Below are 18581 nucleotides of genomic sequence, written 5' to 3'. Positions count from 1 at the left end.
AACAAGTTACATCCATGCAGATTAACCAACGAGCTTTATTCTTTCAAGCAGAATGATACCTTGAGAGATCTGCTGATTAAAAAAAAATGTATATATATATATATGTATACCTGAAATGTTTGTTAACTCACTATGCACTAGATTCTCACTCATGGAGTGAGATCAAGACTCTTATCATACCATGACAAAGATATTGTATTAATTTTCCAAGTGGTCTCCTGATCACTGTCTCTTCCTTCCTGTATATACATTATGCCCACTTCCCGAGGAGTATTATCAATGCAGACTTATGGTTATAACATTGCTCTACTTTGATACCTTCATGGCTCCCCTTTTCCTGTTAAATAAAATCCAGTCTCATAAAATGGACATGCGAAATATCTAGAGTCCAGTTGCAACCTGAATATGTTTCTATTCTGCTCTCCAATAAGATGGTTATAGTTACCATTCTTGTTAAATTTCCCGCCTCCTTACCTTCCCTCATAATACTTGAACTGGAAGATCTATTGAGAATTCATAGCTAGACTGGAGGGGTAGTATGATCAGTACAGAATGTAGCGGTATTATTGGTACCTCTGAGCCAGGTTCTAAGTTACTATTAGAGGAATTTGATATTACATTTTTCTTTTTCCCCCACAGTGCTCTATGGGCTTACATTTACCCGATACACAACCAAATACTCCAGGTCTTATTTATATGACCTTCCAACAAGCCAAGTTTTATACATTGTCCAGTCCCTCTCAAGGACATTGGACTCCTAGTATAGTTTGTAAATTAAATGCAACCCTGAACATTTGACCCTCTTAAAATCACTACTTTTCTTTTGGAAGCGATAATATCTCCTGATTATGCCATTTTCTCCACTTCTGTTGTTACTTAGCCCTTGTCACCTTAAGCCCCTTGTGAAACAAGCAGAGAGGAAGAGAGGAAGCCAGGGGAGGGAAGGAGAAGCATTATTCCTCACATCCAGAACTGTTCTCAGCCCGCTTCTCCTTCCAAACTGTTTCCCACTTAGCTAGCAAGAAAACAAGATCTTTCTAAAATCAAACCTGATGATCCTGTTCTCCCAGAAAAATCCTCTCAGTAGCTGTTACATTCATCATGATCTTAGTCCTTTACTTCATTTCCCACCCTCATCTCCAGCCTTATTTCTCACCAGTCATCATCAGGCAGCTTGCTCGCTCTGTCTCTGGCTTTTGCACACACGTCTCCCTGGGCTGACAGCATCAGTCCCTAGCTTCTCTTCCTGCTTAACTATAATTCCTTCTTCAAGATTCAGCTCTCTAAGATTTCTTTCATGTTATCTCATATTTGCCTTAGAAATCTCTCATTATTACTTCAGTTAAACTGATAACTAAGTATTCTTTCACAATGACCTCCCATGGACGGAGGAGCCTGGTAGACTGCAGTCCATGGGGTTGCGAAGAGTCGGACATGACTGAGCATCTTCACTTTCACTTTTCACTTTCATGCATGGGAGAAGGAAATGGCAACCCACTCCAGTGTTCTTTCCTGGAGAACCCCAGGGACGGGGGAGCCTCGTCGGCTGCCACCTATGGAGTCGCACAGAGTTGGACACGATTGAAGCAACTTAGCAGCAGCAGCCCTTTGTAGATCCATCCAATTAAAAGTCTATAATCATTAAGTCCCATATATTCTTAAAATAATGAAGAGTTTCTTTTTCTACCACTTTGCTTTCCTGATCACTAAATTGACCAAGTAAAATTAACCTATTTACTAATAACTATTTTATTCCCTAGGTTATATCCATGTGTGTGTGTGTGTGTTAACAAATCTAATAGTAGATTGCTCATCAGAAACACAATTATAGTCATTCTTCTGTTCTACTACCTAGGTAATTACTGATTGATTAATCTGTATATTTTAATGATTTGGTTCTCTACTTCCCTAAAGAAGCAGAAAACTGTTTTACACTCTAAGATAATGGAGACTTTTACTTGTTGCAAAATAGAATTCATTTTAAGTGGTAGAGTCCCACAAGGGAGTGCTAAGGTGAATAATTACTACTATACACAATCTACTAAAATGAGCAGTTATATTGTATTTAGTGATGGAATTATCTTCAAATGTGATTTACATTTATATCTTTAATGAAAATTAGTATATTCTTCACACTTTCTGATTTCTCTATGTTTCTTCTGTGGCAGTGTACTTCCTACTACTGGTATTTGCATTTGTAAATTACAGAGTAATTTGCGGTAAACAATGGATTAATGTATTTTGCTAAGGACCTAGACTTGTATCATCCAACTCTTCACAAAAATCTTCTATGTTACAGTCCACATTTCAATTTAATTTCTTTTAATTTGAAATGTGTCTTAAACACCCTCTATGAGTTTATCATAATGTAATACTTTGTGTCTCAACTGCAAAAGTTCTGTTAAAAGACTAGGAAAAGTGACTGGAGATGGCCTTGATTGAAAAAATTTCAGAGACATTAAATAATAGTTACTATATCTGGAACATTTGTTCTATGTCAAAAGGTATAGTATGTACTTCACATGAATTATTTCTAACCCTTACAGTGGAAGTAATTTACAAATAAAAATGTAATTATTTCCTTTATTTTGCTGATGACAAAACTGAAGCTTCAGTTCAGTTCAGCTTAGAGTTCAGTAAATCAGTGTCCAAGGACAATGCTAGAAGGTGGGTGGACCAATATTCTAACACAGGTGTGTCTGATGTCAAACTGTCGGCTTTCATTCTGACACAAGGCCAAAATTAAGAGTACAGAGATGCCACAGGCATGCACGTTACCTCTTTTGTCTCTTCTTCCAAAACTCAAGAAAGACAGAGACTTTGACCAAGCATTTTCCTGCCTTTTCCATAGCAGAACATGTACTGACAGTGCCTTGGTGCACAGGGTTAGGAACCAGTATATCATTCAGCTGGTAATTTTCCTTTCCTTGACTTCTGGCAGAAGCTCTCTCTAGAGCCAGAGCCAATTGTTTTTCTCTAATGACTTAGAGGGAGGTTAGCCTGAGGCTGTCCTGGGAACTGCAAGTCTATTTATCATCTTTTTCTTTGTTCCATGGATGGTATCCAACATGCAGCTTTGACTGGCCTCATGGGGACGGACATGTTGATTATTTCCACTCTAAAAGGAGAAAAACCAATAATAAGATTTGGCTCTTTTCTAGAATTATGAATATAATGTTAAGCAATTATTGAACTATATGCATACTTATTAAAATTTATTCCTTGCACCAAAGATATTTATTGAACTGATTTATTTGCAGTTGAATGCGGTGAACAGTAGAAATGAGATATGTTAAAGATGCTGAGAACTTCCATAGGTTGGAAACTTGTGAGAATATATAATAAACCATTTATAACAAATTAATTAACATTTGTAACTAGTAATAAAGATTTGGAGTAAGACCGTAAGTCCAACACCCAGTCCAGGTGTTAGAACATGAGGATGAGATTTCATTTGCTCAATGAAATAGGACTCCTCCTAGAAAGAGTCCAGCTTATTAATTCCTAAAGTAATTACAGGCAATGCCTTTTTAAAAAGTAGGTCTTTTTATTAAGACAGAGAAGCAAAGATGGGCACTACTTCCTGACTTTTCCCTCACCCCTCTTCCTTACTTTCTGCCTTTACTCTTCTTTGCCAGGTTTCTAGCCAACACCACTTTCAGAGGCCTCAGTGGTTCCATCAGAGTGAAAGGTTCCACTGTCGTCAGCTCAGAAAACAACTTTTTCATCTGGAATCTGCAAAATGACCCCATGGGAAAGCCAATGTGGACACGCTTGGGCAGCTGGCAGAGGGGAAAGATTGTCATGGACTATGGAATATGGCCAGAGCAGGCCCAGAGGCACAAAACCCACTTGCAGCACCCAAATAAGCTACACTTGCGAGTGGTTACGCTGATAGAGCATCCATTTGTCTTCACAAGGGAGGTTGATGATGAAGGCTTGTGCCCTGCTGGCCAGCTCTGTCTAGACCCCATGACTAATGATTCTTCCATGTTGGACAGCCTTTTTAGCAGCCTCCATAGCAGTAATGATACAGTGCCCATAAAATTGAAGAAGTGCTGCTATGGATATTGCATTGATCTACTGGAAAAACTAGCAGAAGACATGAACTTTGACTTTGATCTCTATATTGTTGGGGATGGCAAATACGGAGCCTGGAAAAATGGGCACTGGACTGGGCTGGTGGGTGATCTCCTGAGTGGGTCAGCCCACTTGGCGGTCACTTCCTTCAGCATCAATACTGCACGAAGCCAGGTGATAGATTTCACCAGCCCTTTCTTCTCCACAAGCTTGGGCATCTTAGTGAGGACACGAGACACAGCAGCTCCCATCGGAGCCTTCATGTGGCCACTCCACTGGACAATGTGGCTGGGGATTTTTGTGGCTCTTCACATCACTGCCATTTTCCTCACTCTCTATGAATGGAAGAGCCCCTTTGGCATGACTCCCAAGGGGCGGAATAGAAGTAAAGTTTTCTCTTTCTCTTCAGCCTTGAATGTCTGTTATGCTCTCTTGTTTGGTAGAACAGCAGCTATCAAACCCCCAAAATGCTGGACTGGAAGGTTTCTGATGAACCTTTGGGCCATTTTCTGTATGTTTTGCCTTTCAACATACACAGCAAATTTGGCTGCCGTCATGGTAGGTGAGAAGATCTATGAAGAGCTTTCTGGAATACATGACCCTAAGGTAATACTTCTTTTTACTCTAGATTTCCTGATTGTCCATTTTAACTCTGTATATTGTATCTTATGCTGTAGTAGTTTATATGCTTTCATCTAACACAGAATATTCTCTGAACCATCTGTTGAGATTAGTCCAAAAAGTCTGTTGCCTAATTGCACTAAATATTTCATTGCTTTATTAAATGAAACAAAAAGAGTGAAGGATGTTTTTAGGAGATTTTGTTCCAAAGAAAGTCTCATAGAAACATCTATTAGTGCAGTTTTTTCCTTGCATTAGTTAACCATCTGGCAGAATGGCTATCAGGGAATAGTCTTACAAAGTATTTTCACCCAAAGTAAAACTTCAAAAACTGATTAATTACTTCTCTTGGGAATTAATGGAAATAAATATTAAGGTCCAAATTTAAATAGTAAAGATTCCTTTTTCATCATGAAAAATTGTAAAATGGAAAGAACTAACATTTTATCATAAGCACTCAAAATCAGAAAGCTAGAAAACTCAATGCGTATAGCCAAGCAGTACTAAGCTAACTGAGCTGGCAAGATTAACTAGGAAGAGAGTGTCCTTTTGGGTAAGAAAGGCTGATCACCTTAGGGTTGGAGGAGGATGTCAACAATCACATTACAATGTCCAAGAATATTCAAGAAAATCGTCTCTATTCTAGGCTACCTTTGATATTCTAGACATCTGACCCTATGAAGAAAGGAGGAGGGTAGGGTTCAGGTAAGCAGGTAAAGCAGTGGCGATATTTGAGTAAAGATAGCCGTGTCTGTTTGGTGACAAGACCTCTTTCAGTGACTACAAGTATGGCAAACTTGGCCAACCTAGTGGAAGTGGAAAGGAGGGGGATGTCAGGGCTCAAAACAATAAGAAAAGGAGACAAGGGAGTACTACAGTCCCAGTGGGGAACAGAATGCAGATCCAGAGCAGACATGTATTCCAATCTGTAGAACCCATCTACGAGAGACTGGAGAAAGCTGCAATTCAGTGAACATACCCAGGACACACTGTGTTAAAGCATCTTGAGCTAAGCTGAGCATTTCAAACTGTGAAACACCATCATGACCGTTCAAATATCATAATATTGAACCCTTTACCATATATTTTTATCAAACATTTAAAGTTAATTGCACAGAGAATGAACAAATAGGACATTTACTATTTTTGTTAAATGATAAGATGGCCCAGAGGGCTAGTGGCAGCTTTAGAGAATTCTCATAAGTAGTTTGGATTAGGATATATGGCCTGTTCTGCAAACAAATGAATGTGAGAAATTTGACCCACATACTGAAAACCTGCTTAATACATGTGAACCTCATGAAAAGATTCAGCAAACAATGGATCATTGACTGGGCAATGAATTGCATTTGCTTCTTAATGTACAGTCAGGACTTTAGGTTATCATCTGGAATTTAGTGAACACAAATAAGTTCCACAGTATAAATACATGTGTTACCCTAAAGAGAGATTTGGTGATGCTTCAGCATTCATATCGTACTGGTATTAGCAGCCTCTGTTTATTCTTCGTCCCAATAGGTCTGTGGATCTCCCAAAAGTCTGCCATCTTAATAGAGGCTTACTCAATTTTTTTTTTTTGCGGTAATCTTGCAATGTGATTCTTAAATTACAAATTCAACTTGGAAACCCTTCAATCCAATATAGTTTGAGAGACAATATATGTGTCGGTTGTTGTGAAGATTCCAGACTATTATCATATGTAAAAAGGTGAACATAATGCCGACTAGAATTTTATTAATCAGAAACAAAGATCATCAAAATTTTCATGGATGTTATGCATAAGAAACCTGAAGCAATTATTATTTTAAGGATTAAAAGGAAAAGCATAACAGTAAACCATACACAGCAGTAAAACAGGTTTTTTTTAAGCAAAAAGAAACAATCATTCCATTCCCAATTCCATTCCCAATAAAAAGGTCACATTTTTATAAACCTAACCCAGCCCTCCAAAGTGAGAGGAAATCGTTCATTTTAATCACTCAGTCATGTCCGACTATTTGGGACTCCATGGAGTGTAGCACACCAAGCTTCCCTATCCATCACCAACTCCCAAAGCCTGCACAAACTCATGTCCATCGAGTTGGTGATGCTATCCAACCATCTCATCCTCTGTCGTCCCCTTCTCCTCCTGCCTTCAATCTTTCCTGGCATCAGGGTCTTTTCAAATGAGTCAGTTCTTCGCATCAGGTGGCCAAAGTATTGGAGTTTCAGCTTCAGCATCAGTCCTTCCTATGAATATTCAGGACTGATTTCCTTTAGGATGGACTGGTTGGATCTCCTTGCAGTCCAAGGACTCTCAAGAGTCTTCTCCAAAACCACAGTTCAAAAGCATCAATTCTTCTGTGCTCAGCCTTCTTTATGGTCCAACTCTCACATCCATACATGACTACTGGAAAAAACCATAACTTTGACTAGGCAAACCTTTGTCAGCAAAGGTCTCCTTTTTAATACGTTGTCTAGGTTTAAAATGCTGTGAGAGGAAATGGACCATGTCAACTTTGTGTTACATTTACTAAGGTCTTAATGAAGTGGACAAACATAAATCTAAAACATTTTCAATTTTAGATAATAAATGAATTTTCACTAAGGTTCCCAGAAATGTTTGTCTCTTTCCTAACGTTGTTTAAAGTCTCTCACTTCTTTTCCATATAAAAACACCTATATTATTTGATTAAGAAATACTTAACATCTGAACTTTTGGCAAATAAAGTTGGTGACAGAATTGTTCAATTTTCATCCAAAGTGTGGTATTATGCAGACGACATAATGACCTCATCTTCCCAATGACAGGCATAATCAAAACAATTTCCATACCTTTCAATCACTCAGCACTCATTCTTAAGTATATTCCACTCACTCACATGAGCTCTTTTCTCTCCTAACAATGCTCAATTCTTTGAGTGATTTTATCTTTTTTCTTTTTTATGCTAAATTATGTGGAAAATGCAGAAGTAGAAAAGTAGAGGGAAAAAGATAAAAAATGATAAAAACACAAGGAAAAACAACTTAGAAAGTTATAAGTGTTGGTAGGATTGAAAATTGGTACAGCCACTATTGAAAACACTCAGAAGGTCCTCAAAAAACTAAAAGTTGAACTACAAAATAAAAAGGTATAAGCATGCCAAAGTTTAGAAACAAATGAAACACATCAAATTTCAAAGAAAGGGTAATGGCCTTCAATGGAAGGCTTAATTAATAAGATCATAGCATCTGGTCCCATCACTTCATGGCAAATAGGTAGGGAAACAGTGGAAACAGTGACAGACTTTATTTTGGGGGGCTCCAAAACTACTGTAGATGGTGACTGCAGCCATGCAATTAAAAGACACTTGCTCCTTGGAAGAAAAGTTATGACCTACCTAGACAGCATATTAAAAAGCAGAGACATTACTTTGCCAACAAAGATCCATCCAGTCAATGCTATGGTTTTTCCAGTAGTCATGGATGGATGTGAGAGTTGGACCATAAAGAAAGTTGAGCACCAAAGAATTAATGCTTTTGAACTGTGGTGTTGGAGAAGACTCTTCAGAGTCCCTTGGACAGCAAGGAGATCCAACCAGTCCATCCTAAAGGAAATCAGTCCTGAATATTCATTGGAAGGACTGATGCTGAAGCTGAAACTCCAATACTTTGGCCACCCAATGAGAAGAACTGACTCATTTGAAAAGACCCTGATGCTGGGAAATATTGGAGGTAGGAGGAGAAGGGGATGACAGAGAATGAGATGGTTGGATGGCATCACCAACTCAATGGACATAAGTTTGAGTAAACTCCAAGAGTTGGTGACGGACAGGGAGGCCTAGCATGCTGCAATCCATGGGGTCACAAAGAGTTGAACATGACTGAGCGACTGAACTGACTGGCTAATTAATAAGATAAACTGTGTTCTTATTCTTGAAGAAGACTTGGAATTTGAATATCTGCATCAAGGAAGAAAGAACGGACATTCCAAGAAAAAGAACAGAACAAACTACTTGGAGGTAGAACATATAAGGCACAGTCAGGATATCTTGAAGAGTTCACTTTAGCCACAGCATGAAAGGAAGGAGAAGATCTAAGTCTGAAAAGGGACTTTGGTTGAGATATCAGAGGATCTTTGACATTGGGCTAGAGATCCACTGACATTATGAACAGTGGAATAGCACAGAGAAGCAGAATCCATTTAGAATGGTTGTTTCAGCAGCAGCAATTAAGCACAATTAGAAGAGAAAGACAGTGTTGGAGCTGGAGAAAGAGTTGGAGTTATAGATATTGTCACTGATAGAAAGAAGAGTCAAGAAACCTTGTGGTGACCAGATCAGTTTTTGCTGTTGTTTAGTCGCTAAGTCATGTCTGACTCTTTTGTTACCCCATGGATGTAGCCCACCAGGCTCCTCTGTCCATAGAATTTTCCAGGCAAGAATACTGAAGTAGGTTGCCATTTCCTTCCCCAGGGGATCCTTCTAACTCAGGGATCAAACCCGTGTCTCCTGCATTGGCAGGCAGAGTCTTTACAATTTAGCCACCTGGGAAGCCCAACCAGATCAGAAATTATCTACTCAGTTATCCATTCAGGACTTGGCAATTAACTGATGTGAGAGTCAACAGAGAGTCACACGTGCAAAGTTGCAGGCCTGAGTGTAGAAAATGATGGTACCATTCACGGAAGCAGAAAAGGTAGTTTATGAACTAGAAATTATGCTGATCAGTTCAGTTTCATACTTTGCATTATAAAATCTGTGTTGGACATCCAGGTGAAATCCAGCAGGCACTGGGAAATATGGAGCCAGATTTCAGAAGTGACATTGACACTGGTGGGAATCTGGGGCAAAGAGGTGACACTGTGTATTAAAGAACTGTGGGGAGTATGAGATCCCCAAGGGAGAAGGCAGTAGGGAGAAAAATTGCTGTTCGGGGAGAAGTAGCAGGCATAAAGTTGGCATATGGTTTTGCGAAGAAATGTGGTGGAAGTTGAGGAGATAAAAGTACCTTGAGGCAAAATCATGCAGGCTCTTGAATGCCTCTCGGTAGACTGAATTTTAACTTCTTGAGATGAAGATTGATATTATCCCATCTACTAAGGTGGTTATGGAGAGGACAAAGATCAGTGTCCAGTCCAAACCATGAGAATTAGCATGTATGTGTGTCTTTTAATGTTTGATGAAACTGGGTTTACGTGGTTTGCTTTTTTCTAATGTTTTTCAAACTTCCATTTTCATAGCATTTAGTTCTGAGGAGTGAAAATGTATCATTTACATGGAAACCACAGATCTCCTGTTGTTCTCCTAGGATGTTTGTTTTTCCATTGTAATGTGAAACTCTCCTAATACTGAATGAGAGGTGATTTATATGGAGTGTTGTTCACACTCTGAGGTTTCTTCCACCCCTTACCCATGGTCTGTCTCATTTCTTTTCATATATTTTCATCGCTGTCACCTACTGGGTATCAGAATAATTCTCATTGTACTGTGCTGCCATTTTTATCCCGTTTTCCTACAGCTCATTTAGTTCACCTCAGGCAAATTTCCTGGTGCCTCCACATTAATGCTCTTGAACACCTGCCTCCTTCCATTCTCTAACTCTTCTTTAGTTATCTTGGAATAACCTCACCATGTCTCCTCTATAATTGTATGCCTGAAAACTTTGAGAATAACAACTCCCAGACTTCCCTAGAAGCATTTTATTAAGAAATATGTTCCCAGGAAATGATGTCCTCAGCTCTTAGAGGCCATCTAAGCAATCCCAGTCTAAAAAAGCAATTCCTACGAGTTCCATCTACCAGTTCCTTAAAACTACTTTTCTGTTACATAAAATATTTTAAATTATAGAAATAGCATTTTCTTATTTTTGTGTAAATAGTATCTATTTCTAGCCCCCAAAATTGGCTATGGTTTTTTTTTAATGTATCAGTCTTGGTTTCTAAACAATAACTTATAAAATATTCCTATGGGAAATGTGTTTGGATGAAAATCTATTGACTTAAAAAGTAAGATTTATGATCTATATTTATACTCAATCCATCAGCAAATTGAGTCCTGGCTCCATAAGCATCTGTAACCATGATATTAGATAACTTACAATGACTGAAATAGCTCCATTTTTCTCCTTGGTCATAACTGTTTAGCATGCTGGCTATACATTTAACACAGTTAATAAACTGTTAAGCATTAAGAGTGTGAACATTTTATCACCACTTCAGAGCTGAGATTCACTGGCTTCAACCAACCACTTTGAATCAGAAGTAAAATTAAATGCAAAATGCTGTACAGGACAGACCAATTTATGATTCACTACGAGTTACAGCAGCCAAGGCAGGTTGGAATGCTTTTTTTTTTTTTTTCTGACAGGGGGTCATAGGGAAGAAATAATCTTGTTGCTGGCTGCTCTTACAGATAACCCCAAGGGAGAGGGACTGGCCTGCTGTGCAAATGAAATTCAAGAGAATAGTTCTATCCTCACTTAGCGAAACTAGTTTTGCCAGAATAATTTACTTTACACTAAAAGTAATATATGTAGCTTCTCACTCTCTCCCACCAACTCTTTTGGGAAGCAAGCTCCATGCTTCAAAGCAGGTGGGTTCCTGAAGCATGAGACCATGAAAGCAAGAATTTATGAGTAATACATTTAATAGAACTTATGTGGGTATTTCTCCATCATAAAACTAGCACCATCCATTATAGGCAGTGCAGAAAATAGTGTAGACAGATGGAAGCAAGTGCTCATTGCCTCATCATGAAAAGTCATTTCCTCTTAGCCTTTTGAGATGATTGACAGGTGAAAGGAAATGCAGTATTATTTTTATCCAGTGAGGTCTTCATCTGGATCTATGGTCAAAAGAGTAGACCTGGGCATTCTTAGAACATTCTAGCCATTGACATTCAGTCTGCTGAGGTATAAGAGATGAGAAGATCACTTCATAAATCATAAGGTACATTGGAAAATAAAGCCCTGCCTCCACTCATAGAGTTAAATTAACACAGTTGAAAGGATATGCGAGCAGTCAAAATGAACTATTTGCTGATTTTAATACACTTTCTAGTTCTTCTTTTCCAGCATCTCTTATAAAATGCCGCCTTTAGCCCTGTGTCTCTAATATATATTTAAAAAGTCGCCTCCTTAGAGGGATTAGGAGACTAGTGTCATTTTTTTTGTACAGGCAAATGATGGTCCTGCTTTAGAAAAACAGTCCTGGTGAACATTCAAGTAAATATTAAAAATTAAAAAGTCCTGCCTGTGAAGACAAAAGCAAACTTTAATCAGAAATATTAAAGTAAAGTACACTCACATAGCCTTAGTAGGAAATGATAAGCATCTCCCAAGATAATAAAAACCACCTTCACTGATCTTCATATAACACCATGTGGCTGCCCAATAAAACGTATGAATTCATATAATAAAAGATGGCCTTGAAGAAGCAGGGAGTGCCAGAACTCTAGGGCAAACAAGGCGTTGAAAATGGAGTTTGAGGTGAGAGGAAAGAAAACTGAACTACACCAAACCATGTATTTGTTTTTCTTTTAATTCATCCAATAACAGCAACTTTTGTTCTAGGCACCATGCTAGGTGGCTAGGAATTTAGTAGTCAGCAAAACAGACACTGTCTTTGCAACATGGGGTTTATTAGGGAAAAAAGATATTAATCAAGGGAACACATAAATCAGGTAATGATTTAAACTGTGATTAACTGCTGTGAAAGCAAATACAACAGAATCTGAGAACCTGGCGGGAGACTTGATTTGAATGGAGAATCCGAGAAACCCCTCCCTAACCTCAGCCTGAGGAGGGAAATTCTGGCTGAGATCTAAAGGATGAGACCTGAAGGAGGCAAATGAGCAAAAGAGGAGTTGGGTGAAGTGACAGCATCTCAGGGTGACATGCAGCATGAGCAGAAGCCCAAGACTGGAGGGAGAGGGTGCAGTCCTGATGCTCGATCATGAGCTACAAGGTCAGAAAGCCAGGAAAAGGGGAAGAAGAAGAGGACAAGTCATAAACTAGAGAGGTTTTGTTACCAGACATTCTAGAGAGAAAATTTCTTAAAAGAAGAAAAATCTAAGTAATGCTCGGTGGAGTAGCTTTTCCCCTGGGCTCCATGTACTTCTAGATAGAAAACATAAGAGGAGAAACATCCCAGTCACTTTGGTAACAAAAATTCATGATAGAACAGGGAAGTGTCCTCTATAAGAAGTGCATTAAAAGAAAACAATTTTTAATGTACTAAATGTAAAAGATGATTTGGATGAAAAATTGAATGTGCTAATGTTGCACATATCTTATGAATATACTCAACCCAATGAATCATAAATGAGTGGATTGTATGGCATGTGAATTATATCTTAATAAAGCTACTTAGTAAATCCCAAGCAAGCAAACAAACTGCCATATTATCAAAGTGGAAGGCTAGTTATTTAAAGATGTCAGAATTGTCCTTGATTAGTTTACACGTGTAAAGCAATTCCTGTGAAACTCCCAAAGGATTTTTTTATTGGTTTGACTGTTGCTGAATCTTCTAAAAAATTTTTTATTTATATATATTATTTTTTAAATATTCAAGTGACTTGTTCTAAATATTGAAATACTTAATATTAGTAATAATAACAGAAAAAGCAAATACTCATTAACCATTCCCATATGCCAAGCACTGCTGTAAATGGCAGTAATAAGGTAACTGCCCCCCACTGAGTAGTCACTGAAATTAAAATAATCCAAGTAAAGCAACTAGCATAGTGTATGACAACAAGGGGTCACACACACAAAAAAAATAGAATTTATTAGATTGTCAGATTTTAATATCATCATTAATTATATCTTGAACAATTAATGTCTTCTCTCACACACGCACTGTCACTGTGAATTGGATAAATGGCAAGATTCTTTTTTTGAGCTCAGTTCTAGAGAGCTTTGAGGCAAAATTCTTGTGCACTAACAGCAGATTTATTGTCTTGTATGCATTTTAAGCATCATTTCTGGCTTGATGTAGTTTTTCTACTTCAAACTATTTTAAATTATGCTCTTGTATTTTATGTGACCTTTAAGCTGCCTCAAGTCTTTTCAGGAAGAGAGCAAGGTATTCATGAAATAATGTTAAAATCAAATAATAGATAAAGGATATTAACAGCAATTCAGAAAAGAATTAAAATTGACCAATAATTTTTTAAATGTTAACTCTTACTTGTAATCAAAGAAAGTCTAATTGAAACAGTAATGAAATGATATACTTACCTAACAAAAAGGAGTATTTTATTGATAGTTCTCAATCTTGATGGAAGCACATTAAGACTAACACCAGCATACACTGTTATTGTAAGTCGTTATAATATGTTCATAAATCAAATTGGCCATTTATATCAAGAGCTTTAAAAGGGTTCATGCCCTTTCATCCTTGACTTCACTCCTAGGAATCTGTCCAAAGAAAATAACTTAATATATAAACATCAATTTATTGCAAAGATCCACTGCAGCCTTTCTCAAAACATCAAAAACCTGGAAATCACATAAATGTCCAGCAACATCACAATTAATTCATTACAATGTTACTAAGTGCTATAAAAATGTATCCAGTAGAGATCATTTTAAAGAGCTTTTAAAGTGTCAAAAAATCAAAACATAATGTTAAGTAAGAAGTTGGGAAACAAAGCAATATATTTCCAGTTTTATAATATGCATTTGTACAGGCTATAAAGAGAAGTGACTAGAAGAAAATATAACACAGTGTTAACAGCATTGGTATCTGACCAGTGTAATTACAGAAAATATTTGTTTTATTATTTCTACTTCATATTTTCTACAGTTCAGTTCAATTCAGTCACTCAGTGGTATCCAACTCTTTGCTACCCCATGGACTGCCGCACACCAGGCTTCCCTATCTATCCCCAACTCCTCGAGCTTACTCAAACTCATATCCATTGAGTCAGTGGTGCCATCCAACCATCTCATCCTCTGTCGTCCCCTTTTCCTCCCACCTTCAATCTTTCCCAGCATAAGGGTCTTTTCCAATGAGTCAGTTCTTCGCATCAGGTGGCCAAAGTATTGGACTTTCAGCTTCAGCATCCGTCCCTCCAATGAATATTCAGGGTTGATTTCCTTTAGAATTGACTGGTTTGATATTGCAGTTCAAGGGACTCTCAAGAGTCTTCTCCAACACCACAGTTCAAAAGCATCAATTCTTTGGTGCTCAGCTTTCTTTATGGTCCAACTCTCACATCCATACATGACTACTGGAAAAAACATAGCTTTGACTAGATGAACCTTTGTCAGCAAAGTAATGTCTCTGCTTTTTAATATGCTGTCCAGGCTGGTCATAGCTTTTCTTCATATTTTCTACAATGTTCATATATTATTTGTGTTATTGTAAAGCACATAATAAGCCAAGTAAAAATGAGAATAATTCAGACACAAGACAATAGTCACAATAGCACTATTTGCTACACATGCACTCCTGTCTGCAGCCTTTCAATTCTAAGTAGAGTGAATTCCTCAATGAGTAGCACTTCCATAGACAAATCTTTACATCTTTAAGATGCTATGCTTTCCAAAGAGACTTTTGGAAGCATATTTTCATCCCCATCCTGTTTATTCCCTTCATAGGACTTAATGCAATCTGTAATTGTCATCCCCATCCTGTTTATTCCCTTCATAGGACTTAATGCAATCTGTAATTGTCATGTTATCTATTTTAGCTATTTATCCCACTGTGTCTTGCTTATCACTGAATCCTCAGAGTGTTGAAGGAACAATAAATAGTTTACAAATGTTTTTCAATTAATGAGTGAGTGAAAAATGGCAGCATCATTGGAACAGGGCTATAGCATTATGCAGGGATTACTTTGAAATTGATCAATCAATCAAATGCTTTAGATAAGACCTTACAAACATTCTCATATTATATTCTATAAAATGAATTGAAGGAAAACCTCCCAGTAAGGGACAATGTACTGTGAAACAAAGAGCAAAGTCCTCATGTTGGACAGATCTAAAGTTTGATGTATGTTTGTGTGGAGTTTGACAGGCTACTTGCTATGACCTCTGTGTCCTCATTTGAGAGGATTACAGGAGATAGTGGATATAAAATATCTATCCAAAGTTCTGATTCCATCCACCACTAGATTATAAACTCCATGAGAGGAGAGTTTATAAATTAGATCTATCTTATGCATCTGTATTCCTAGAGCCTAAGCATATGTCAACCATTCATTCAGATAAGTATTGAGTAAATAATGTACTTGGCCATGAGGCCAAGCAGAAGTGACCACTATGTGTCCAGTAGGAAAGAGGCAAAGGGCAGGAGCACCTGTCACTTGCAACTGAAGAGTATACCCAAGCAAATTTCAAATTATATCCAAGAGTGACCCATAGCATTTGAGTCATGAGATTGATCTAAGCAGATTATCAAAGCAAAGAAAATCTAAGACCATGATGCCCATAGTGGAAGCAAGGATAAGAGATATATGATCCTTGAATGGGAACATGAGATAGATAATGCTACCACAGCCTAGGTGGTTTTAGGTCCTCAGCAGCAGATGATGGAATGAGGTCAGAAATATTTAGAGGTCTAGTAAGGATAGTCGGGCATCCAGTCCCATCACTTCATGGAAAATAGATGGGAAAACAATGGAAACAGTGACAGATTTTATTTATTTTTTTTTAATTTTTTGGCTCCAAAATCACTGCAGATGGTGACTGCTGCTGCTGCTGCTAAGTCGCTTCAGCCGTGTCTGACTCTGTGCAACCCCATAGACGGCAGCCCACCAAGCTCCGCCATCCCTGGGATTCTCCAGGCAAGAACACTGAAGTGGGTTGCCATTTTCTTCTCCAATGCACAAAAGTGAAAAGTGAAAGTGAAGTCACTCAGTCATGTCCTACTCTTAGTGACCCCCATGGACTGCAGCCCACCAGGCTCTTCCATCCATGGGATTTTCCAGGCAAGAGTACCAGAGTGGGGTGCCATTGCCTTCTCTGGCAGATAGTGACTGCAGCCATGAAATTAAAAGATGCTTGCTCCTTGGAAGAAAAGTTATGACCAACCTAGACAGCATATTAAAAAGCAGAGACATTACTTTACCAACAAAGGTCCATCTAGTCAAAGCTATGGTTTTTCCATTGGTCACGTATGGATGTGAGAGTTGGACCATGAAGAAAGCTGAGCACCAAAGAATTGATGCTTTTGAATTTTGGTGTTGGAGAAAACTCTCGAGAGTCCCTTGGATATCAAGGAGATCCAACCAGTTCATCCTAAAGGAAATCAGTCCTGATTATTCATTGGAAGGAAGGATGCTGAAGCTGAAACTCCAATACTTTGGCCACCCAATGAGAAGAACTGACTCATTGGAAAAGACCCTGATGCTAGAAAAGATTGAAGGTGGGAGGAAAAGGGGAGGACAGCGGACGAGATGGTTGGATGGCATCACCAACTCAATGGACTTGAGTTTGAGTAAGCTCCAGGAGTTGGTGATGGACAGGGAGGCCTGGTGTGCTGCGGTCCATGGGGTCACAAAGAGTTGGACACGGCTGAGCAATTGAACTAACTGAAGGAGAGTTGGACAATAAAGAAGGCTGAGTGCTAAAGAATCGATGCTTTTGAACTGTAGTGTTGGAGAAGACTCTTGAGAGTCCCTTAGACTGCAAGAAGATCAAACCCGTCAATCCTAAGGGGAATCAATTCTGAATATCCATTGGAAGGATTGATGCTGGAGCTGAAGTTCCAATACTTTGGATACCTGATGCAAAGAGCCAGCTCACTGGAAAAGACCCTGATTCTGGGAAAGATTGAAGGCAAAAGGAGAAGAGGGTGGCAGAGGATAAAATGGTTAGATAGCGTCACCAACTCAGTGGACATGAATTTGAGCAAACTTTGGGAGATAGTGAAGGACAGAGAAGCCTGGTGTGCAGCAGTCCATGGGTCACAGAGTCAGACATGACTTGGCAACTGAACAACAAAAAGGATCAGGTACACATTACATGACACTTATAGGAGTTTTTAAAAAATGGATATTTCCCTTCCTTTCCTGAATGTACTTTAATTCAAGGAACTTTAAAAAAAAAAAAAAAAGACTTGCTGTTTCAGGCTGATAAATGGAAAACTGAACAAATGAGCATGCAACCTGTTTATTTTGTCACCTACTTCCAAAATAATTTTGAGGAGACATCTTTATAGAATTTTTTAAATAACTGAAGCTTTAGTACTTTCAAATAGATATAGTAATTCATACTAACTGCAGCAAAATGTTTTCAATTAGACATCCTGCTGGGTTTCCTTTAATGACTATCTAAGATCACTTCTTTCATTTGAATACAAACAGAAAATGTGCCAAATTTTTGCAAACACTTCCCTTAAATTAGGGGAAAATTGGCCTATAGTTTTGTTTACATTATTAATCTCCTTACAAAGTACAGTCTTTATACATAGATGCTTTCATATCAATGAATATGTCATAGGACATCTGTAAATATTCGCATATATGTTGTTGTTGTTTTAGTCGCTAAGTCATGTCTGGCTCTTTTGTGACCCCATGGACTGTAGCCCACGAGGCTCCTCTGTCCATGGGATTTTCCAGGAAAGAATACTGGAATGGGTTGCCATTTCTTTCTCTAGGAGATTTTCCTGACCCAGGGATTGCACATTCACATATGTATTATGTAGTTATAAACAATTATCCACATACAATTCTATGGACTGCATGTCCACACACATACACTTATGTAAAAATTAAAACAAGTTAAATGGACACATTATAGTCACTCCTGGACATAATATGGAAATCACCTGGCTACAACTTTCAACTGCAGGTAAGAGATGCTCCCACCCTCTGTCTGTCCTACTGGATTCAACTTGGCCACACCTCACTGCTTGGTCTCATAATCATTCCAAGTATTCAGATCATTCCATACTCAATGTTATGGGATGG

The 18581-nt window shown here is 38.2% G+C and overlaps 1 protein-coding gene across 1 annotated transcript in view; it reads left to right on the top strand.

Annotated features, from left to right (window-relative positions):
* Nucleotides 1-18581, top strand: part of GRIN3A (glutamate ionotropic receptor NMDA type subunit 3A) — a 215867-nt gene that overhangs the window by 87128 nt on the left and 110158 nt on the right. Inside the window, exon 3 of the mRNA XM_088838214.1 lies at nucleotides 3639-4686. Coding sequence (XP_088694340.1) covers nucleotides 3639-4686 — 1048 coding nt within the window. The remainder of the gene's footprint in view (nucleotides 1-3638; nucleotides 4687-18581) is intronic.

This window comes from Moschus berezovskii, chromosome 7, assembly GCF_049115385.1.
Source record: "Moschus berezovskii isolate FMDL1 chromosome 7, NW_MosBer_1.0, whole genome shotgun sequence".
Lineage (NCBI taxonomy): Eukaryota > Metazoa > Chordata > Mammalia > Artiodactyla > Moschidae > Moschus > Moschus berezovskii.
This window is presented reverse-complemented; position numbering and strand designations above follow the sequence as displayed.